The sequence below is a fragment of the Nymphaea colorata genome, chromosome 4 (assembly GCF_008831285.2).
Source record: "Nymphaea colorata isolate Beijing-Zhang1983 chromosome 4, ASM883128v2, whole genome shotgun sequence".
NCBI classification, from domain to species: domain Eukaryota; kingdom Viridiplantae; phylum Streptophyta; class Magnoliopsida; order Nymphaeales; family Nymphaeaceae; genus Nymphaea; species Nymphaea colorata.
Window position 1 is genome coordinate 10921060 of NC_045141.1, and position 24347 is coordinate 10945406.

The following is a 24347-nucleotide window of genomic DNA, read 5'->3' on the forward strand; positions in this document are numbered from 1 at the left end:
TGAAGTATATTCATGGAATAATTACAAACTGTTCTCATTACCGAACAACCCTTTTAGTATATGTCAGTTATCTCCCTTTCTAAACAAACACTTTCTATCAAAACATGTAAAAATGTAATTTTTCATGACAAGAACATCTATCAATAAATTGCATGCTCTTGATTTATCTCCGTTAGCTCCTGCAACAAAATAAATAAATTTTTTCAAATAACGTAAAAACATAATTTTTCATGACATCCTAGGCAAGTAAGAGTGTCGTTAATATTAATAAATTGTAAGCTTTTGGACTATCCAACAACCTTTTATAAAGGCATGTACAATCATAATTTATCATGATAAGCATATAAAGATATGGACAACAACTTGTTTGGCTGGAATATTTTAGGTTTGTATTTATAGAGATAGAAAGAGCAAGAAAGAGTGTCCTTTTGTTGGCTTAAATGTTTTTTTTACATATTTTATTGGTATTTTCTTTCATTCCATTTAGATTTTAAGTGTCTCATGTAAAAGAAAAAGTATTTTTTTTGTATTTAGATTTTTAATATGTTTTCAGAAATATTTTCTTTAGCCATAGTAACTTTTTTGTTGAGAAAATAAATGAGTATTTTTGTTATTTCATATGTTTTGTTATTTGTTTTAGAGAGTGAGAGGTAAAAAGAGAAAAACGCAAAACATGTATTAAATATGTCCAAGCGGCCAACAAGACAAGTGAAAATTTTCGTTTTTTATAAACAAAAACTGAACAAAATTACAAAGAGTTATTGTTCATATGGACATGTTGTGATTCTGTTCAATGTTTGCTTATGACGACAAAATTTTCAGCTTGTTTTGTCAACCGTTAGTTTAAATAATTGGACGGACAAATTAACACAAGTTTTGCATTTTTCTATATTTATTTCTCTTTTTTTTTTAATCTCTCTTTCACTCTCTTCCCCCCTCTCTCTCTAAAATACATGATAAAAAAATGAAAACATGTGAACTAATAATAATACTCTTCCTTTCTCTCAATAAACAATTTACATATGACACAGAAAATATTTTTTAAAACATATTAAAATATAGGCAAACAAAAGTATTCACTCTCTCTTTCTTTTTTTCTCTCTACACATGAGAAACTTACAATCAACATATTATAAAAGAAAAAATCTTATTAAATACGTTGAAAGAACATCTGAGCCAGCAAAAATACTCTCGCTCTTGCTCCATGGTACTAAAACTGTCAACAGTCAAGCCAATGCCAGCATTACAGATTTCAAGCATCGTAAGTAACTCATCATATGCATCTGCCTTTGACAAAATTGCCTTTGATCGAAGTCGGCTCTGAAAAGTCTGGATTCACAGTCACTTTGGAAATCCAAATTGCAAGCACTTTTTGACCAAGATTAGTGTTGACCATGAACGAGTGAGCCCACCGGCGCCGTTTATGACAGACCAGTCAAAACACGCCAATTTATATGAAACCATGCACAATCCAACGTAGAGATTTTGAGAATAATCCTGGTTATAAACCTTTGAGTCGCTAGTATCTTTGTTTGTTGATTCCTGCAACATGAATGTTTATGTGTTGATTGCAACTCTAGGGCATAAAATTTTCCGGATAGCTTAAAAAAAACAAAAAATCAACAGTTTTGATAATACAGAAACATTTCCAGAACTATGTCACATAGGTACGGGTACGGATACGAAGAAGCGACTGCAGCATTTTTTGCCAATTTTGGTACGGCATTATGATGGTAATTATATATTTTTAACTGTAAAAAGCAAAACTGGTATCATCACATCCTTAAGACAATGTTCATTTCATAATTCTTACATATAATCTCCTAAAAAAACATAAATAGACTAAGACAGTTTTTTTTTTGTGGTTTGGATCAGTTTAGACTTGAAACCAATCCAAACATACCCAATCGTACAGTTTTGCCATACTGGTATGCCGGTAAGCCGGCACGGGTACGTGGGCCTCCGGCTTCCCCCACATACCACTATGACATAGCTCCAGAATATGAAACTTAACATAAGTAAGATGGGGGGTTTATATCAGTTGGTTTTCCTCACAAAATTACCATTAACAAAATTCTTTTTAGAATATAAAAAGGTTATGAAAGAAAGTGCTCGAAGAAAAATATATTGTGTTCTTCAAACACATATTCTTATATATAGTTCAAGAACACCGTGTTTTTATTTTAAAAAAGATAGTGTGGTCAGCATACTTTTTTTCCATTTGACAACACAACACTCTAGAGCACCCTGGAAGCTTCATTTTCTTAGTTTGAGGATTTCCATGTCTCACAAGAATCTCGATGCCTGTCTGATTAGCCATTTTTGGACGTGTTATCACAAGCCCAACATGGTCCATCGCTTTTTGCAAGTAAAATCTCATTTTATGACAATTTAGGCTTAGGAAATGACACCTCCTGGTCATTCCCATGAAGTTGGATATCTTGCTAAAATGTGTGGCACAGATGAGACTGACTTCACTGAAATCAGACACAACCATGTAGCAAGCAAATTTTCAAAGATCGAAAAGCCTTAGAGCACCAAGCTATGAAGCATTCACTGTCAAACATAATACACCTATCTTGAAAAAGACAAATATATGAGCATAATGGATACAATGTGACTTACAGAGAGTAGTGAATCAATGGACCATCTAGACAACCCAAATAAATTATGCCAAGAGATGCAAAACATGTGTTCAACTCACGACTGTCACTAACTTTGAGGTCTTAAGAATTAAACAACATCCTATCAGGGCACGACAGAGAGCAAAAAAACAAATGAAAGGCATAAAATTAGAGTCAAGTCGTTCCCCAAAACAATCATATTGAAAGCTAAACAAATGATCACAAGAAATGGGGAGCAAACCTCATAGTTTAACTAGTAAACATAGAAAGTAAGCACAAACGTGTATGAATGTCCTGCCAAAGAAAATGAGAAGGCAACTAAGAAACCTGCGATGAAATTGAATTTGTAGCATGAAGGGTTGAACTCGAACCCTTGTAACAATGACAACAAAGCAAGTGCAGCAAAAAATCTGTGTGACACACAGGGCTTAGAGAGAGAGGGAGAGAGAGAGAGAGAGAAAGAGAGAGAGAGACATGGGCTGTGAAATCGTGCATGCAGGATTATCATGTCTCAATTAACCCACTGATCACGTGGAAACACTTGGCAAAAGATAAATATAACTGAGGACAAAGAGGAAGAACATCGGCTACCCGCTAAAGGCAAGGGCGATGCAACCAGATCGTGTTGAAGATAGGGAATTTGTGGCAAGGACAACTAGCAGACTATTGCATGTTGATGGAGGACATTTCAGCATAGGGAACACCATCAATGCTTTACTTGGGTTTGGAGAACCATAAACTCTCAATCGATCAGCATATACTAAGAGGGAGGGAAGGGTGCAGCATCCTGCCATTTTTGCAGTCTCTTTTAACAATCATACACCGAATGTGATCTTACATTATTTCATGCTCAAATATTACATATGCATGTGCATGAGACCATGGGCGGAAGGAGAGGGGGCCGCCTGGGCCATGGCCCTACCCCAATCGACTGATTTTTTGTTTTTTCATGTAAAAATTCAAAAACTATTAGTTTGGCCCGAGCGCCCCTTCTCTCTGGCCCTACCCTCTCTCTCGTGCTCCTTTTCTCTGGCCCTACCCTCTCTCTCTCGCCCTACCCTCTCGTCTTGCCCTACCCCTCTCTCGCCCTCTCTCTCGTCTCGCCCTATCCTCTCTCTCGCACCCTCTCTCTTTGACCCTACCTACGCTCGCTGGCCCCGCCCTATCCTTTCCCTTTGCTTTTAGGGTTTGGAGTTGTTTCAAGGCCTTGGTGGTCTTCCTATACACCCTTCAATTCAAATGTCATTTATACCAATATTTGCAGTCGAGACTGAGAATTCAAACTAAAAACGTTTACGACAATCAAAACAACCAGCTATAGTTCGTCCTTACGGACAAATAGGTTGATAGGTTGACTTCAGGGGCAGAGCCAAGGAGGGGGTGCCTGCATGGGGCCTAGCCCCACCTCAAATTTTAAAAAAAGAAATTACATGTAAATTTTAGAAAATTTTATTTGTCTTGTATAAAAATTTTGAAAAATGATATTTTGGCCCATGTCAAAATTTTAAAAACTTTAATTCGACTCACTCATTCTAGCTCCCCCTAATCAACTTCACGTTGTCATGCATGTCACCCCTGAATTCAAAGTGGTACAATAGAGAAGACAAAAGACATCTTCTTCATCATGAGCTTGACGTACGTTGATGTCCCATTTAGTGGTTTTCATACACAAACATACTGTAAGAAAATTTGCAACATAAACAAGAACTTTTATTAATATATATATATATATATATATATATATATATATATATATATATATAACGCGATCCAAAACTTGTACCAAATTAAATACTTATTTGGCTTTTGAAAAAAATATGAATTCTTAATATTTAAGATTTTGTTTTGTTTCGTATATTAATTTTTAAATCACTGGAAAGCCAAATGTTGACATACAGACACATACGCACCCGATTACATGAGGGTTCAAAAGCACTGGATGGCTAAGAATTGTAAAAAAAAATCAGCGATTGAAGGCACCACATATAAATATGCACTAAACGTACCATGAATTGTTGATGCACCATTTTAAGCAGTTGCTAATGCTTGTTTAACGACTGTTTTTTGGCGACAAATTTAAAATTTTTAGTCATTTAACATGTTCAAACACATACACAAAAGGGTAGAGGCAATTTTGGGTACTATATGAACAATTGCCGGTAAAGCTAAAACTTTTTTTTTATGAGACACTAAATATATAATTAACAAATTTTCAATTGGCCCTGAAACAAGGACCAAAGTCTGATGGGGCTGCCTCACATAACTAGACCCAGCTCCATCGAAATGAACATGTAAATGCAAAGTTTCAGCTCCACCTGTGTCCCTGGCAATTGTCCTGACTCACAAAAAACTTATCTTTATTTGATATTTAGGATATTTTTTTTTCATTTACATACTAGTGTCCCTAAAACAATTTCAAATTCTGCACGCACATATACATATACTTAGCTCATATAATTTGCGTATGAATGATGAATTTTCACGTCTGATGATTGGGACATTGTGGGCAGTTGATTTTAATTTCAAGATCGTAAGTACTTACAGTTATGATTCACCTTCGCGTCAATTATCTAAACGTTGTGTTCTGCACTAGTAGATTAGATATTGTGGGCCAATTTCAATGAATTAATTACCATTTGTGAGAAAAGATGATGCGTCTCTTGACTGGGTGTAGGTGTACGTCGAGCTCACAGTCATTGCCCATATAATAAGCGCGCGTGTGCGCGTGGGCTACTCTCTCTTCGAGAGTGAGTTGCGTGTCGTGCATGCAAGACATATACTAGGAGTTGGGGGTTATGTTAGAAATTATTCAAAAGAATGTATTTTTTAATCATTTCACTTTTTTTTTGTTTTTTTTTATAAGAATTTTTTTTATTAACCAAAAGACATTTTGGTCAATAATTATACTGGCACAAGCCGACACGTATAACGAGCTCTGGCTCTCCAATTCAGCTTTCAATGAAAAGCATATTATTAATAGAATATTTTTTCCCTTTGAACCTATATAAGCGTAGATAAGTGTCAAAATATAAAATCACTTTTAACAGAAACTTCTAATCTTTTGCTAGTCTTTGCACAAATTAGTTCATCGGTTTGACTCCTAACAAATGGAGATAAGTGTCAAAATTATTTGATTACATATTTCTACTAAATTGAACGTGATAAGCAACCGTCAATTTTTGTGGAGGCTCAACTTGAGGTTTATATATATGTATATGTATGTCTATTTCCTTTGTAGCACTCAGATTTTTGTCCGGTGAGGGGCTGAGCATTGGCTGGCTATTTGACCCACAGGTCGACCTGGCCAAAAACTTTAGCAGGGTTAGACCATCCTAGGAAAGGAGTGTTTGACTTACCTAATATACACATTTGAAACTCCATCTGTTTTCTATTTTTTTATTTAGTTTTTTTTTCTCCCTCTTTAGAGGACTTCTTGGTTCCCAATTTTGTTAAGTATTTCCATTTTATCAGCTCACTCTCTCTTTCTCTCACATCTACCTTGGCAAGACACCAGTAGCTGGCTCCCTTTCTCAACCATCATCTTTCAACAGCAGGTACTTTCCCTCTCTCTATAAAAAAAAAAATAAAAAAGAAAAGAAAACAGAGCAGGATGGCTGAGGATTTTGCAGACATTAGAGAACAAATTTCAAATGCGGTTGATCGTATATTTGGCGGAGCATCCAACAGGCATGAAGTTCTCAATTGGGCTTGAGTCGATAACAATCAGACCGGCTTTGGGCTGCGGCAAGGGTTTTCGACTTAAGCTTTAGATCCACCCAGCCAAATATACCTTTTTTCTCATTATTCTATCTGTCATCAAGGTGGCTAGCCCTTACTAATTTCACTTACTCAATCTCTCTCTAAAAGGATAAAGAGAGTGGATAGGGGTTCAACCAATCCATCGTGATACATTGTTGAGAGGAAAACCAATGAAAAGAAAAAGTAATATCTAATACCAGAAAATGAAAATACTTACCACATTTTTATCCTTGTTTTTTCTTTCAACCATATAATATTACTATAGATCAGATAGCACACTTAAGTAGATTTTGATCGCCAAAGTCAACAGTTTATATATATAGGCCATTTTTTAAGTCATTATAGTGTGAATCAGGCTGAGTCAGCTTAAATGTTCTAAAATTTTATGTACTTTTAATTAATTTTTAATGCATTTTTCTTTTTTTATTTAAGAACTACTTTTAAAATATTTTTGCTCAGTTCACAATAGATTTAGCTGATCACCAATTTTTTTGTTTTTAACTAAATTAATTAAATTACTAATGCATACAGGTAATAGGGGCCTTTGAACGAAAACTTCATTTAACCAAGTTTTGTAGAAATTGGTTTTCATAATGACGTCAAAATAATGAAAAAAACACGGTAAAAGCGTGATAAAAATATAAATAATTCATTCTAGAGTTTTTCTCAAAAGAGAAAAAGATGTGTTTCTATTTTTTGGCTTTCATTGTTTTTAACGTCCTTATCTGATTTTGTACAAAAATGATGGGTTTGCTCTGATTATGCCTTGTATATACTTGATTTCATGAAAATACAATTATCATTATTGTAGCCCTAATTAAATTTGGCTTTCCATCTGCTTCGATACGCTTGGTACCCTTCAAATCTTCAGATTTGATCCGTCCTGCCGAGAAAATTTGTAATTAAAATCCCAAAATTTTTTGAAGATATTAAGCTTAAAGTACTTTTGGATACTAATTGTTTAAAATTCAGCCTGTGTATAAGAATTTGCCAGAATTTAATTGATTTTTTCTACAAAAATTGTTTTAGAAAATTTGAAAAACACAAACACATGCTCAGACAACAGTGGTGGTTCTATCATTCGATGTTTTTTTTCCGGAATAATCACTCAACTGCATTTTTCTTTCGTTCCTTTTTCCTTATTCAAAGAATTCTCATTTGCAATAGTTGGCTTTTGATTGAAAAAAAAAAAAAAATCTTATAGGTTCTTCTTCTTACCTCTGTCCTAATGACAGTTGCACTTGTTTCAGGACCTAGATCTTCACAACAATCAAATATATATAAAGCATAATCACGGGAAACCCGTCTTTTTGTTCTAGCATGCACGAGTCTTGTTGAAGCTTTGGCCCTTTGATACTTTTATGTGTCGAAGTTGGTGTTTAAATCTAGGGCTACACACTAGCTGAGCCGAGCTCGAGCTCGGCTCAACTCATGTTTAGTCAGCTGGAGCTTGACTCGAGCTCGACACAAGCTTAACAGAAGCTCAACTCGAGTGACTGTCTTCGAGCTTGAACTCGACTCGAGTGACTGTCTTCGAGCTTGAGCTTGAACTCCTGATCAAACATACTCGAGTTTATATTTAAGCTCGAACTTGACTCATATAAAAAACTAGTCAATCTCGAGTCGAGTTTACCCGAGCGAGTTGGAGTCGAGCCCGAGTTGGCTCGATTTGTTGTGCAGCCCTATTTAAATCTAAAGAGAAAACAAAAGAAAAGTTTGTATACGATTCAATCATGCTCAGACGTTGCTAGATGATTAAAATTAACAAATTTTATTACAAAAAACAAACAGCCACTGTAATTAGCAACGGTTTACAATGGAGTGATCGTTTACACATTTTTAAATTTTAACCACCGTCCACCTATCAGATATATGAAAACATCGGTACTAAACTGATAAGAGTTGCATTGGTTACTCACTATCCATTTTCATTGTTTGCACCATTTTTCATTTTTTATATATATATATATACACATTGATGTTAACTATGACCAAATGTGACACACTCTCTCTCCCTCTCCCTCTCTCCCTCTCTCTAGTTACGGCTGTTTGACCTCTTGGCTGGAGAAAAACACTCGCTTGAACAAAATCTCTCTCTTTCCCCACTAGGCCTCCGTCATAAGCTTCGAATCGACCAACATGGCCCTCCTAATTCGCTCCGTTGAGATGACAACCCTCCTGATCGCCACCAGTTTCTTTATCATGTTCCTCTTTAAGCTCCGGTCCAAGCTCATGCAGAGAAAAGACACTCCAACTCTGCCCCCTATGCCAGCAGAATGGCTGCCGGTTGTCGGCCATATGCACCTGCTCTCCCCTAAGTCTCAAGCACTGAAGGAGACCTTTTGACGGTGGCATGAAGAGTATGGCCCTGTCTTGATGCTCCAACTTTGCTTTCACCAAATGCTAGTTGTGAGCAGCTGGCAGAATGACCTCACCTTCAGCAACCGGCCGCTCTGTGCAGCCGCCAAGTACTTGGTAGATGATGACTATATGTTTCATTTTGCTTTGTATGGAGATCACTGGCGTGAGATGAGAAAGATAGCAGTGTTGGAGATGCTCTCCAACCGGCAGATTACATCTTTCGCAGATCATAGCACATCCGAGATCACAATGCACAAATCAGTGAGGCCTATAGGTTGTGGCTTGCCAATGACCAACAGCCGGTGAAGGTGGATATGAGGATATGGTGGCTCGGACCGTGGCCGGTAAGGACTATGCCACAGGCCGAGGCAGAGACGACAAGAAGGCATGTGAATTTGACCGTCGCAGCTGGGAGGCGCTGAGACTCTTTACTGTGTTTGTGGTGTCGGACTCTTTCCTGTTCCTTGAAGTGCTTGACATCAAAGGGTGGATTCGCACCATGAAAAGGGTCACTGGGGAGCTGGATGCATTCCTTGGCCCCTGTGTGGAGGAACATCGCCAGAGAAGGAAGTCCACCTCCGACTACCAGTCATGACTTCATTGACGTGTTGCTATGTCATTTCAAGGAGGGTGAGGGCGCACAGCGGGCAACTAAATCTGCTGTTACGGTAAAATTGAGTCCTATTTTGAAAGTTTGTTTCAAAGAATAGCATTGATTTTTCCACTGTTCAAAATTTGATATAATAAACGCCATCCATTTTTATTTTTATTATTATAGAAACGTGTTAAACTGAAAGAAAAAGTTATTGTAAAAACAAGTTAAACTGAAAAACAAACTAACCTAGTATATGTGCCCTATCAAAACATTCTTAACATTATATCTATGCAGATCTATTATATAAAAAAGTGTTTTAGCAACAGATTTTGAGTGGCGTGGTATTTATCCCTGATTTAGTGGTGTACCAATTATTCTCTTTATATATGTATACATATAATGTTGTTGTGTAGCAAATGTTATTGGATGGAAAAATATTAAAAATATGTCATTAAAAAATACCGTTCACATGAATATTAGTGACAGTTTGTAATGAAAATTTAAACATTTCATATATATATATATATATATATATATATGTATGTATGTATGTATGTATGTATGTATGTATGTATGTATGTATGTATATAAAATAAAGGATAAAAATCAAACTCTTAAATTCACGTTAAAAAAAGTTTTAAACAAAATGTGAATCTTTTAACATGTTTATGAACATTAATTTAATATAAATAATGTTTTATTTCAAGTCATTTTTTGTAAAAATAATTGATTTTTATATTACCTAAATGTGAATCTTTTAACTTGTTTATGAACGTCAATTTTAATATAAAATCTCCCTCCTCTTCATCGCTTTACCCTTCCTATCTCCCCATTTGAAAACATCCTCCTCTGCTCCTAGAGAACCCTTCCTAGCCATCTGACCCCTTGAATATTAGGTAACAAGATACTTTTCATGTAGGTTTCCCACTTCAGTCTTCTTGCAAGTATTTCCACAGCAATAATGAACAAGTATGGTGAAAGTGGGACCCCTTGACGGATACCTTTGGCACTTTCAGAAAGTGTTCCCTCTCTACCATTGATCACCAAAGCCAACGTTGGGGAAGTGAGACACTTCATGATCAGTACAGTACAATCAACTCCTCATTAAAGCCCAAAACTTCTAGCTTTCCTTAAAAATCCTCATCTCATTCTGTCGTATGCCTTGGAAATATCTAATTTCTGAAAGACTGATTTTTCCTTTGAATTCTCCATACTATGCACCATTTCATGTATGAACAGAATTTGATCTTGAATAACTCGCTGGGGTAAGACAGCTCCTTGGTCTGCTCCAATAATCTTATCCAAAATATTTCTCATTCTCCTCACCATTGACCTGGCAATGGTTTTGTAGATTGTATTACGCAAGGAGATGGGCTGGAGATCTTTCAAAATTACTGCGTTTGCAACCTTGGGAATCAGCATGATATGAGTTCTATTTACTTGGTGAACTAATTCTCTTGTTCGAAAAAAGTCACATACAGCTGCTACCACGTCATCACCTATAATATGCCAAAAAGTTTTCAAAAACTTAGCATTGTATCCATCACGCCCATGAGACTTTCTATTGGGTAAACAGAAGACGTCCTTCTAAACTTCTTGCTCCGTAACAGGTCTGCACAATTCATATGTATGCCCAAAAACCCACAAACTATTGAGTTTTGAACCTTATAAAATTGAATCCACAAAACAAGTTTGAATGGTTTTTTTTGCATCATATAATTTAGGTTATTTCGAATGGTTGGGTTCCACAGCCATGTTCCAAGCAAAATGGCTTGACGGTTTGATGGTAAAATCAAATTCCCCTATATATTAGGTATTTCTTTGTTTCCGATTTTTTATGTTTATTTTGACTATTTTGTCAATGAAGCAACAGCTTTTGTAGTGGCAATCCCCACTCTTTGTAGAGATGGGGGTTATGCTTGTTCTTGTTTGATAAGTGTGTTTTTTATGCTCATTGTGACTTGTTTATGATATACAGTTTCATTCACAAATATTTGTGTTCTCTGCAGGTTTTTTAAGTACCTTGAATGTTTGAGCTTGAAGTTTTGTCAAGATCATTTGAAGATCTCTTTGTTTTCTAAAAGTTTGGTTCCAGATTTACGTGGTACTAACTGGCTATATTATCAGGTGAACTACTCTTTGCTGTCCCAGGAAGTGTGCTGGCTTTACAGACATCCAAATTTAAGCCAAATTTAAGTTAACGTATGCAACATGAGTGATGAGGTTACCTTGACCAAATGTTTAAACTTAAGGATTTGAAGTACAATTAGTTTATCCACATTTTTTAAAGACTGGTTAACAGTGGTTGATCCCTGAAAGTAACTAGAAATGGTAGCACTGAAAATGGAACTAGATATATTCAAAATTTAATCCTTTAGACATGAATTAGTTGATGTAAGCATTGTCTGGACTCTAAGTGCCACCATTGTCTGTAGGGAGAGGTTGTAGCTTAACTTAATTGAAAGAGAGAGAGAGAGAGAGTATTAATCCTCAAAATAGGGCATTAATTAATGGTGACATGTGCATAATGTCATTGAAATTGCCTAACTTTATTTTTAATAGGAACATATACCAAAAATGCCTACCAGCTGGAAGAAGTTCATCTATCTGCCATGTGTGTAACATTTTGAGTGACCTAAATAACCCTATTTGACAAGAAATCATTAAAACTTGTTAAAATGCTGTGCCATTTTCATAAATTAATAAAAATTTTAATAGTACCAAAGTACCTCTCATCATAGTTTAGCAAATAGTATGTTCTGTGTTTTGCGTGGCTGTGTGGGATATAAATGGGATAGTTGAAAATTGATGTACACTTCCAAGACTGTTCTGTCAACTATTGGTTCTTTTAGTAATATAAACAATGTTATCCACATCATACAATATGTACCGTATATGTTTAGAAAACCTATACGTTATACTTATTATACATGATATGCTCATGTACCATAAGTGTATCGCCCATATCATATGATACACGTGATACTTCCCCGTATCATACGATATGGGCTAAAAATGCAAAAAGGGTCCATTTTTTTGAGTGTATATTTTTAAACATCCCTCGCTTCCCCTCCATTCTAAACACTTAAGAGCTGTGGGAGGGAGAGGTTTTGCTAGTTTTCACAAAAAATAGCCAAGAAATCATCGATTTAGGAGAATACTCCCGAATGGAGAAAGTTTTCTTGCAGTGGGAATGATACGGGGCTTGGAAAAAGAGGGCTTTTGGGTTTCTAACACAAAAAAGATAAACAAAAAAATTCATTTTCACCCTTCAATCGTTGATTTCTCTTATTTCCTACAGTTAAGAGTAGGTTTTTACTAGTGAAGATATAATGACAGATCCCACATATCAATGGTGTACAAGGATAGATCTAAAAAATCGCTTAAAAGTTTAAGTATAATTTTTGTAAACACATAATATCAGGACGGATGTGGTACACACCATGATGTGGCTTAGTGCCCTGTTTCAACTGACGACCACGAGATTGTTGTTTGATACTTGGTAGCCTTTGAGTCAATTTTCATGCTTCTAATTTTAAAATTTGACTTTTTTTTATCAAGTTTGGAAGCTTCCCAATATAAAAATCAAATATTGATTTGTTTACATGGCTCGGTGAGCAAAAATGTTTTTGCTTGCTTGTCTCATTGTGAGCTCTGACAATGGCATAAATCATGAGGATACAACTTACTGTCATAGGATTGAGGAAGAGGTGGCAAGGCAGGCAAATGAAGCGGAAATGAATTTCAAAGATTTGGACGAATTTGAGTGTGAAAGAAAGGCTCTCTTGGAAAAGCATCGTCATAAGCTTCAAAAGGTTAAACTACAAAATTTAGAAGCAAAAATTTCGTTGGAGAAGCTGATGGCCAAGGAGAGAAATGAGCTGCAGGAGAAGTATATGGAGATGACCCGGAAAGCATTCCGTGGTTCTAATTCAACTTAATAATGTAAGTTGAATTATGTTGGTGAAGACTCATTTAACTCTTTTATATTTGGATGACCAGCAACTTATTTTCTGCTTTTGTAAGACGTCTCGTGGAGCTTTAGATTTATCAAATCCTTGTTATCATCATGCTTGTCTAACCTGCATAAGTTATTACATGCTACTTTGGCATTTCCTTTTGATAATGCAGAGCTTGCTTTTCCGTTTCATTTGGTGAGAGAGAGAGAGAGAAAGAGAGTTCAGTTATCATCTAATGTGGAATGTTTGGTGGATCTGATTTTAGTCTGTAGCTAATGTGGTATCATTCTTCTTTACCTGTAATGAGTAGTAAGTAAAATGAAGTATGAGATTTGACATTAGTTTCATAGACCAATTTTTTCTGCAAAATGCACTTTGCAGTAATGATTGTCTACTTTCAAAGTATGACAGCTAGATGTATTATATATTCTTGACAATGTTACTAGGATAATTGCACTCATATTTGATTGGGATTAAATTTATAAATTTGTTAAACACATTGATATATCTTGTACTTTCCTCGCACATGCTGATCATGGTTTATTCTATGTCACCATAGTGCAGGGTGCCGGTGCCGGTGCCGGAACGGCACATCCCAAAAAATTTAAGTGCGGCGTTGCGACAAGGGTATTTTATTATGATTATTATTTTTAATTTATTATATACATAACAGAATAAGCATATTATTACAATTTAGTTATTAATGTATATGACATACTTGAATAATTGTATTGCATAGAAAAATATCAAAACAACATATATTATATAAGTAATTTAGTAATATGACATTCTAACAGGGCTCGGGTGTGAATCAGAGACGCACCCATGTCCGGTGCGCACCTGACTCAATGCAGACTTCGGTGCGGCAGTAAAATAGAAGAGTCCGGTGACTTAGGGTTTATTTAACTCACTTTGCCTCTAGTCAGAATTTAATATTGCTATAAAAAAGGGAATTTCACCAAGAAATAATTTTTTGGTAATAGTAGGTGACATATTTAAGGTTTCTATATTATTGGAAACAACTCTAATTTTGGTTTCCATGTCTGAAGTTACACTTTTGTTCGTCTAACAAAAAATATTATATTGTAAGATGGTGTAACAAGTAAAAATGAATAACGGCTCCAGGTTGGACTTCCTTGTACGCGTCATTGGTGTTCCATATATTCATTTTTTGGCTTTTGGTTCCAAATTTTCCTCGGTTCTTGCTTCCCCTAACTTCACAGTAATTTAACACTTTCTCCATCATCCCAGCATCTATCCATTATTGATGGTAGATCAACAACATTCACGTGACATCCTTGAATTTTGCGTGTACAGTAGGTGACTGTAAAATATATAAAGCACAAGGCATCGAAATCTTTCTTGATTGACCTTTGGCTCACCCCCAAATTTTATTAACTAAAAATTGGCGATATACAGTGAACAAAAATGGAAACTGCCCAAATTAAGTGGGCATGGTACCTCAAAAAAGTTTGGACCCTACAGGGCACGAGTTCAGTAAAAGGGCAACCACTTGACACGAACGAGTTACTGCAGCAGAACAAAAGGGAGTTTGACGTTTCAGCGTTGCGAGGTTGAGCAAGCATGTTTCTAATGTGTGATCTCCAATAACGAGGTCCAACTGTTAAGTGAATTGAATTAGTTTGGTTCATGAGCCTGAGAGCAATCTCATTTAGGAAATGCAGGTAGCTGTGAAAATTGAACCGCCTCAGGGTGGTAACAGCTGCAGCACCAATCTCCATATTTGGCCTGAGAATGCCATAGGCAATTTTAAAACAATCCGGCTGGTGCAGGCCCACCAGATGAGCACAAAAAGTTGAAGGGGGAACGAATCTGCCATCATCTACTTCAACACCCGTAGCAAACCAAAGCATCGTTTGTTCATGTAAGCACTGATTAATCAAAAGCACAAAAAGTTGAAGGGGGAACGAATCTGCCATCATCCACTTCAACACCCGTAGCAAACCAAAGCATCGTTTGTTCATGTAAGCACTGATTAATCAAAAGCTTATCTCACAGAGGGGGGAGAGATTCCCCATGTCTAACCCAATTACGAATTTTCCACACATTACCAATTACCAAAGGTAGAATTGCCTTCCAAACGTTCGATTTTCATCCTCTGCAAAACTGTTGTCCCTCCACTTGACCATAGTATCGATTACGTCATCCTCTATCGGAAGGCCTCTTCCGGATTTGGTCCCAATCCATTTCCAGATGGCTTGGACCCATCTGCAGTGAAGAAGCAAATGGGTTGTCGACTTCTCATCCCTCCGGCACATCACACATTGGTTGGCTAGGGCCAGCCCTTGTTTCTTACACCTATCTAAAGTGACTAACTTGTGCTGAGCAACAGGGTAACTAAAACAAACAACACTGGGAGGAGCTTTAGAGTACCAGAGATTGGAGTTCCAGCTCGTTTGAGTTCCCAAGTTTCTGATCCGGTCGTAAATATCTATGCACGAGAGAGTAGAGGCATTAATATCACGCCACCAAAGAGTGTCCGGCTCCAAGATTTGCTGCAAAACATCAAAGACATGAGAAAACCATAGACTGCCCCACATCAGCCCTCACTTGATCTTCTTCCAACTTAATTTGGGCTATAGTTTTATCAAGATGTCTATCGGCACCAAGAAAATCAGGCCCATTCACCCACCTATTAATAATACCCCAACCCCACGAATCAAACCAGAATCTAATGCTCCTCCCATCGCCTGGATCCATTGGACGTGGTGGCCAATCTTTGACCAAGCCCAAAGAATCACATTCCATGAAGCCGAACTGTTGGCCGATCTCCTCCAACGACTGTTCTGCCTAAGGTATTTCTGCCTTACCAACTCTGCCCATAAGGACCCGCCACAATAAGCCCTGAACTCCCACTCAATCAACATGGCCTAGTTGAGGATGTGTAAGTCCTCAATGTTGATACCTCCTTCTTTGTAACAGTTGCATACATCTTCCATCTAATGTTGAGGGGATGACAGTGGCCTTTCGTCTTAGCCCAAACAAAGTTAGTCAAAACTTTGTCCAAGCTTTGAAACGGTTCCGTGAGATAGTCGCAGCACTCTAGCTCAGTATTGAATGATATGAGAGAGAACACTCCTGACCAAACAAATTCTATACAGGCACCAAGTTTGACATTAGGTTCTATTAGAGCGTCTACATGCCAAACATAAATTTTCCCGATCTTTTTCAAGGATATCTAGTGCATCCTTCCTTCGACACAAAATGATTTCTTTTTGGGATTGGGCAATATCAATGCAGAAGAAGTACTTGAGCCTGCATAGATCTTTGATGTCGAAAATCATCTTGAGGAACTTCTTGAACCTTTGAATATTCTCAAAAACCACTCCTGGTTGCCACAATATCGTCCGCTTAAATTAGGACGACGGTGACACACCCTCCAATCATTGACCCTTGTCCGATATAGGCAACCTCCCCCGCCACGTGGCCTCTTTCTCAATTTTAGAAAGGTTATTCGCCGCAGCCTCCTTCACATCTCTTAGCAAAACCCTAGCAGCCACGTGCTTAGCTCATGGGCCCCACCCGACCTAACCTCGCAAGACCTATCCCTTATTGACCGGACCCGCCTAGTCTAGTCAAACCTGGTTTGGTTTTAGGTCAGCATAACCAACACCGAGCACTAGTCCCGACCTAACACCCTTCTTCCGAGCTCACCTCTTAGCCTAGCCTACCCCCATTCCAAGCTCCAGCCCATCCGACCTAAGCCCAACCGAACCTTAACCTCTCCTACCTCAACCAAGCCTTAGTTAGGAATAGGCTCTCTCCCGGTTAGGCTAGCTTTCCGCTAAGCCTGCCGGTCCTCCTTGGCCTTGGGCTTTCCCTCCGTCGGCACCGAGCCACACCAGGCGATAGACAGGTAGGCACTGCCAATTCTCGGCTGCAGCCCCCCTTGGTACTCTCGGCAGCACTCCAGGCTGCATTCCCAGCGACAGGCGGTCGTTCTGTCCTGCCCAACCTTTCCCCATCGGCGGCCACTTTCCTCTCGGTGCTAGGCAGCAGGCGGCTGCCCCATCCCACGCACGGCACCTCGGCAGCAGGTGGCTACGAAGAACCGAAACTCGCCGGCCATCCTCGGCCCGTGACTCCGGCACCCCTCGGCCCTCTCCTACGGGTCCCGACTGTAGGCGGCAATCGTCGTCCAACCAACTACGTGGAGGCACATCTCAGTCGGCCTTCTAGTACCACAGCTGAGATCCCCAGGGATACGGTTTTCTCCCCATGGTCCTATTCCATGAGAAGCCAAGTTAGCCTTGGCCGGTATACCTTCTCATTCCCCTTGTAGCTTGCGGGTGGTAGTTTTTAGGTTGCATGTTAGTTTGATTCCTGTTTTTGCTTTGAGCCCGGCTTCGGCCACTATCATTGACCGTGGTACCTCGGAGGCACTCTTGCCTAAGACATGACCGCACAAAACATAGCCTCCCTAGTGGGTTCCGGGTGTGGTTTGCTTGTTAGTGCATGGTTTGTCGTGGTTTGTTGAGTGAGTTGCGAGTGATAATTTGTATCGATCACATTTGTACTTGCTTCACATCCCCATAGTTATTTGTAGCAGGTTTGGCCGTAGTTAGGTTTTCGGGTATCCCTCTCCTGTATCATTGTCCTATTGGGTTTGCGTCGGGGTCCTGTCCGACAGGGTAGATCTCTGTATTAATTTGTTTAGGAATTTCAGTTTTTAGACTAGCCTCAAGAAGGTCTTGGAAACGATGATTCATGATTGGTTCGTGCTTTTTAGCCACAACCGGCATGGTCCGAACAATTGGTATCAGAGCTATCTTGAGGCCTTATCCGTCAAGAGCATGCACACGGACCTTTGAAGACAGTTCAGAGGGAAGAATTGCAGACGGATTTCTTAGATTTGGTTCTAGTAAGTGGTTTTCTTGAAGTTCTATTTTCGGTTTTCCTAGGGTCAGTCACGGTATTCTGAATGTTGTTCATTGCTAGGCTTGCTCACTCTTAGCAAGTTTAGGGCTGTGTACATCGCACACCCAAGGGTAGCCAAGCTTGAGATGCGTCACCGAGGCACCAAGAGGGTGCGGTGGTTTAGGCTCTTTGAGCCTGGCCAAGAGCGCGGTGTGACTGCGAGGCAGTAGGCAGGCCAACCCGTCTCCCTTGCCTATGGACACACGGGCAGCGCAGCAGCATGGTGGTCAGATAGGCAGTTTCAGAATTTGTCAGCGTTAGTAGAAGAGTCATGTATTTGGCTTTCTAGCGTCAGTTGATTTTCCTTAAGAGTGGCAGCTAAGTCGTTTTTGGATTTTATTAGCAATTGGATTTCTTTTTGAGTGGCAGTAGTTCGTGATTTGGATTTCAGTCCTAGAGTCAAAATTTCCTGTTTTCAGTTTAGTCGTGTTTCCTTGGCGTTGGTCCTCGTATAATCTTCAAATAGGCAAATCTAAAAAGCAAATAGCCCAAGAAATCCTCAAGGGTAAGAAGAGCCAACCCAGACGGACTCAGTAGAGATCCAAGATGTTGCATAGGCAAAAATGCAACATATAGAACGTGAAATGGTCAAAATGAGGAGAGACATGGAAAGACAAGAGGCCTATCGAAGAAGAGAAATGAAACAGCAAGAAGCCGCACGCCGTAAAGAAATGGATGAGTTTAGGGCAATGTTCCAAGCCCTATCCTCTTCTATTAACACACAGGGCGAGAGGACTACCCAAGGTCCTACCACCCTAGGCATGGGTAAGGGCAAAGGAGTTTTGGGTGAACATCCCAACTCTCCGGTTATAAATGAAGTTGATCATAATGTTTCACATGTGGGCACTAGTCTAGAAGGATCAAAATTGAACAAGTACGGACAAGAAGGTCCACAACTTCATCCTGGACCTCACAACCGGCCGTCCAATGAAACAAATGGCGAACAACATAATCTACACGTACTCCTCGGTTTGCCCACCAAAGTCAGAACCGAACATATTACGAGTCCGAAGAGGAGGAAGATGAGTCCCCTTCCCGTAGGTCTAGAGCAATACAGAGGCAAGAGCCCTGACGGGTTCCAACAGTTCGGTATGAGTTCCGTAGGTTTAACGGGGAAGGCCTACGTGAATAGATGTTCATGGCGGAACGATATTTTGTTTGTCAACATGTCCCCAGGGACGGATGGATAGAAACAAGATCAGCTTATATGTCAGCAGATGCCACCGAATTTTATATGTGGTTCGACCACAAATATACGAATCCCACCTACGAACAATTCAAAGTCAGTCTTCAACTTCGCTTTGAAGACTCCACCTATATCGACTATGACGAGGACTTGAAGAACCTAGTCCATACCACCACTGTACAAGCATACCAGAAATAGTTCGAAAGGCTTGCCAGTTTGGTGCAATGGACCGAAAGGTCCCTCATAAGTGCGTTCAAAGGCGGTCTCAAGCAAGAGATCAAAATAGATATGAAGACACAGAGGTATGACAGCTTGGAAGAGTGCTCCGCCATGGCACAAATTTTGAGGAAAAATTAAAAGAGAAAAGAGCTCTCAAGAAGGCTTGAAAGTTCGAAAAGAAGAAACATACATATTCTTCCAGTTCCCATCTCAAGGGGAACGATAGAGCTCCCTACCCTAAGAAGGGAGATAACAAGGCCACACATGGCTGCAAGTAGGGCTGCACAAAGAGTCAAGCCAACTTGGGCTCAACTCGAACTCGCTCACAAAAGCTCAACTCGAGCTCGACTCATTTATAAATGAGTCGAGTTCGAGCTGAAAGTTAAACTCGAATTAATAAACGAGTCGAGTTCGAGTTGCAAGAACTCGACTCGACTCGTTATGTTAAATCAATTAGCTGAAAGTTAAACTCGTTTTTAAATTTTCTAATTTCCCTCATTTTTTCCCCTCTATTCACCCTTTTAAATTTTCTAATTTTCCTCCATTTTTTCCCTCTCTTCACCTACGTTTCTCTTTCCTCACCACTCATTAATTTTTTTCTTTCTTTTTTTCTCTTTTCCGAACACGCCTGCTCCTCCCTCATCGTCATTTCCTTTTTTCTCTTTTCCCAACACGCCCCTTTTTCTCCTTTTCTCCTCCCCACATCTTCATTTCCTTCCCTTTTTCTCTTTTCCCAATACGCTCTCGTCCCCATGTCGTCCCATGCATAGCCAGCTAAAAAGGAAGGCATTGTCAATAAGGGGCCGTTTGATGCCCTGGAAATCCACTGTAGCAGTGGAAAAAAATTTCAAAATTTTAAAATTTTTCCTTCTCATCAAACTTATAATTTTTTTTTTACCGTTAAAAGTGGAAACGGCAAAATATTTCTGGAAAAATTTTTCCAGCCAGAGGGATGGAAAAATTTTTCAGGAAATATTTTTGTGACCGTTGGAGGAGGAAGGGAAGGAAGGAGGGAGGAGGAAGGAGGAGGAGGAAGGGAAGGAAGGAGGGAGGAGGAAGGAGGAGGAGGAAGGGAAGGAAGGAGAAAGAAGGGGAGGAGGGCACGGTGAGGAGGGAAGGAGAAGAGGGCACAGCGAGGAGGGAAGGAGAAGAGGGAAAGAAGGGAGAGGGGAAGAGGGCACGAGGAGGAAAGGGGAAGAGGGGAAGAAGGGGAAGTAGGGGAGGAGGGCACGAGGAGGGAAGGAGAAGAGGGGAAGAAGGGGAGGAGGGCACGAGGAGGGAAGGAGAAGAGGGGAAGAAGGGGAGGAGGGCACGCGAGGGGAAGGGGAAGAGGGAGAAGAGGGGAAGAGGGGAAGGAGGGCACGTGAGGGGAAGGAGAAGAGGGGAAGAAGGGGAAGAGGGAGAAGAGGGGAAGAAGGGGAAGAGGGAGAAGAGGGGAAGAAGGGGAGGATGGCACGAGGAGGGAAGGAAAAGAGGGGAAGAAGGGAAAGAGGGAGAAGAGGGGAAAAGGGGAAGAAGGGAAAGAGGGAGAAGAGGGGAAGAGGGGAAGAAGGGGAGGAGGGCACGCAAGGGGAATGAGAAGAGGGGAAGAAGGGGAGGAGGGCACGCCAGGGCACCTCCCCACGTCCCCCGTCGCCGCCGCCGATGGCACCGCCTGACGCCTCTTGCCCAAAATCCTCCCTCCTTCCTTTCCCTTCCCTTCTTCCTCCTCCATCCCTTCCCTTCCCTTCCCTTCCCTTCCCTTCTTCCTCCTTCTTCCTCCTCCCTCCTTTCCTTCCCTTCCCTTCCCTTCTTCCTCCTCCTTCTCCTCCTTCCCTTCCCTTCCCTTTCCTTCCCTTCTTCCATTTCTACCCAACGAAGAAATTTCTTTCCGGAAAAATATTTCTTACTTAACAAACACAAGCTTGTTTTGGAAATATGAAATTTTTTTTTCCTATTTCTCAATTCCAAAAATATATTTCTAGAAATTTTTTTCCGTTTCCATGGTTTCCAGCCATCAAATAGCCCCTAAACGAGCCGCTCGAGCCGGGCTCAAGCTTGAAGACAGTCACTCGAGTCGAGCTCGATCTTGAAGACAATCACTCGAGTCGAGTTCGAGCTTGAAGACAGTCACTCGAGTCGAGCTCGAGTTGAAGCTATGAAGCCCGTGTCGAGCTCGAGCTTGAAGACAGTCACTCGAATCGAGCTCGAGTTGAAGCTATGAAGCCCGTTTCCAGCTCGAGCTGACTAAACATGAGTCGAGCCGAGCTCGAGCTCGACTCGGCTCGTGTGCAGCCCTAGCCACAAGCCTCCAACCGTGTATATAACCCTAGAACAAATGGAGGAGTTGAGGCTCAAGAAATTGTGCTTCAAATGTAAAGAGAAGTGGGACAAGAACCACCAATGCAAGTCCTTCAATAAGCTGCAATTGGTTGATAGCTACAGCGATGATAGTGAGAGCAGATCGGATTCCAGTTCTTCCAGTGAAGAGGAACAAGATGGAGAAAAGAAAGAGGAAGCTCCCAAACCTACGGTCACCAAAACCGAAGCTAAGTAGGAGTCTGAAGAGGCTTCTTTCCACTCAATGACTAACCCATTCAAACCCAATGCGATGAGGGTCTTTGGAACCATAAACGGTCATAAGGTGTTGATTCTACTAGACAGCGTCGCTACAAACAACTTCCTCAGTACGGAGGCAACCAAGAGGTGTAAAATCTGGTTAGAACCATCGCCACCACAGACAGTCATTGTAGGAAATGGTGATAGGGTATCAAGTACACATGAGGGCAAAGAAATTGAAGTAGTGATCCGTAAAAAGCCCTTCAAAATCGACTTGATTGTACTACCAGTGGATGGAGCCGATCTCATCCTTGGAATGACTTGGCTCGCGACATATGGAGTGGTTGCTTGGGATTTTAAGAATCTTAAGATGACCTTGACTCACTCAAGAAGGGGACAACGAGTCGGTCACTCTCACGGGACTCGTTAGTACAATTTGTCCCATGGCTGCACTTAAAGCTCTCACCTTGGAGCAGCTAGCCTATTGGGTTGTCACGCTGGCAACCAATGTTCCCACTTTAAAAGAGCAAAAAGAAGAAACAGTACCCGAGAAGGTACAAACTGTTTTGGAGCAGTTCCTGGATATTTTTGCAGAGCCCAAAGGATTGCCCCCTCAAAGGGCATACGACCACAAGATTATAATGACACAGGGTGCAGAACCTGTAAATGTTAGACCCTACAGATACGGGTATAGTCAGAATGCAGAAATCGAAAAGCTTGTCAAGGAAATGCTCGAAGGTGGCATTATTCATCCCAATAGCAGCCTTTTTTCTTCACCAGTCCTTTTGGTTAAGAAGAAAGATAATACCTGGAGCTTTTGTGTAGACTATCGAGCCTTGAATGAAGCCACAGTTAAAGACAGACACCCAATACCTGTAATCGATGAGCTCTTGGATGAGCTAGCCGGCGCCACCATTTTCTCTAAGATAGACCTGAGGGCCGACTATCATCAAATCTGGATACACAAAGAAGACATTTCCAAGACAGCCTTTAGGACACATGATGGACATTATGAATTCCTAATCATGCCCTTTGGGTTGACAAATGCACCCGCTACCTTCCAACGGTACATGAATGATGTCTTCAAGAAGTACCTCAAGGATTTTATCCTTGTTTTCTTTGATGACATTTTAATCTATAGTAAAGATGAGGAACAATACACACTTCAGTTGGCTACAGTCTTGCAAGTGCTCAAGGAACATAAGTTATACACCAAGATGTCCAAATACAGTTTTGGACAATCATCTATTTGCTAACTCGGGCATATAGTGTCTCAAGAGGGAGTTCAAGCAGACCCTGAAAAGTTGATTGCCATGGAAAAATGGCCATTACCTAAGGATTTGAAAAGATTGAGAGGCTTTCTAGGTTTAACGGGGTAAGTACAGAAGATTTATTCAGGGCTACGACATCATTGCCCAACCCCTAACTCAAATGCTCAAGAAAGGAGTCTTTCAGTGGAACGAGAAGACTAGGGCAACCTTTGACAAACTCAAAGCAGTCTTTATGTCTGTGCCTGTGCTTACATTACCCGATTTCAACAAGAAATTCACCGTTGAAACTGATGCATGTGATGTTGGGATCGGAGCAGTACTCGGCCAAGATGGTCACCTGATTGCATATATGTCCAAGGCCCTAACCAGTAGGGCAAAACCCCTCCCTACTTATGAGAAGGAACTCTTACCAATCGTAATGGCAGTGAAAAAATGGAGGCCGTACCTAATTGAGCACAAGTTCGTCGTAAAAACGGACCAAAACAGCTTGAAGTACATGCTCAAGCAAGAGTTATCTACGCCAACTCAACAGCGTTGGTTGGCTAAACTTCTGGGCTATGACTTCGAAATAAAATATAAGAAAGGTTCGGAGAATACGACAGCTGATGCATTGTCGAGGTTGACTGAATGATTCATGACACTATCAGTGGCATACACGAATATGTGGGACCGGTTCTATGAAGAACAACAGGCAGATCAGAACTTGAGATTGATCAAAACTTCGGTTTCCCAGAACCCAGGATCCATACCCTCAAGGGCAATTTAAAAGAATCGGGCGGTGGTTCCTCCTAATTCAGAGCTAAATCATGAGCTCCTGCAGTTTTTTCATGACTCTCCCGCTACAGGACACGAAGGGGTCGCGAAGACCGTCAGTAGAGTCAAGGCACAGTTCTAGTG

General features: G+C 40.2%; 1 protein-coding gene across 1 annotated transcript in view; it reads left to right on the plus strand.

Annotated features, from left to right (window-relative positions):
* Positions 1-13380, plus strand: part of LOC116252842 (protein SUPPRESSOR OF GENE SILENCING 3 homolog) — a 28514-nt gene extending 15134 nt beyond the window's left edge. Inside the window, exon 5 of the mRNA XM_050077498.1 lies at positions 13037-13380. Coding sequence (XP_049933455.1) covers positions 13037-13280 — 244 coding nt within the window. The 3' untranslated portion in view covers positions 13281-13380. The remainder of the gene's footprint in view (positions 1-13036) is intronic.
* The last annotated feature ends 10967 nt before the right edge of the window (positions 13381-24347 follow it).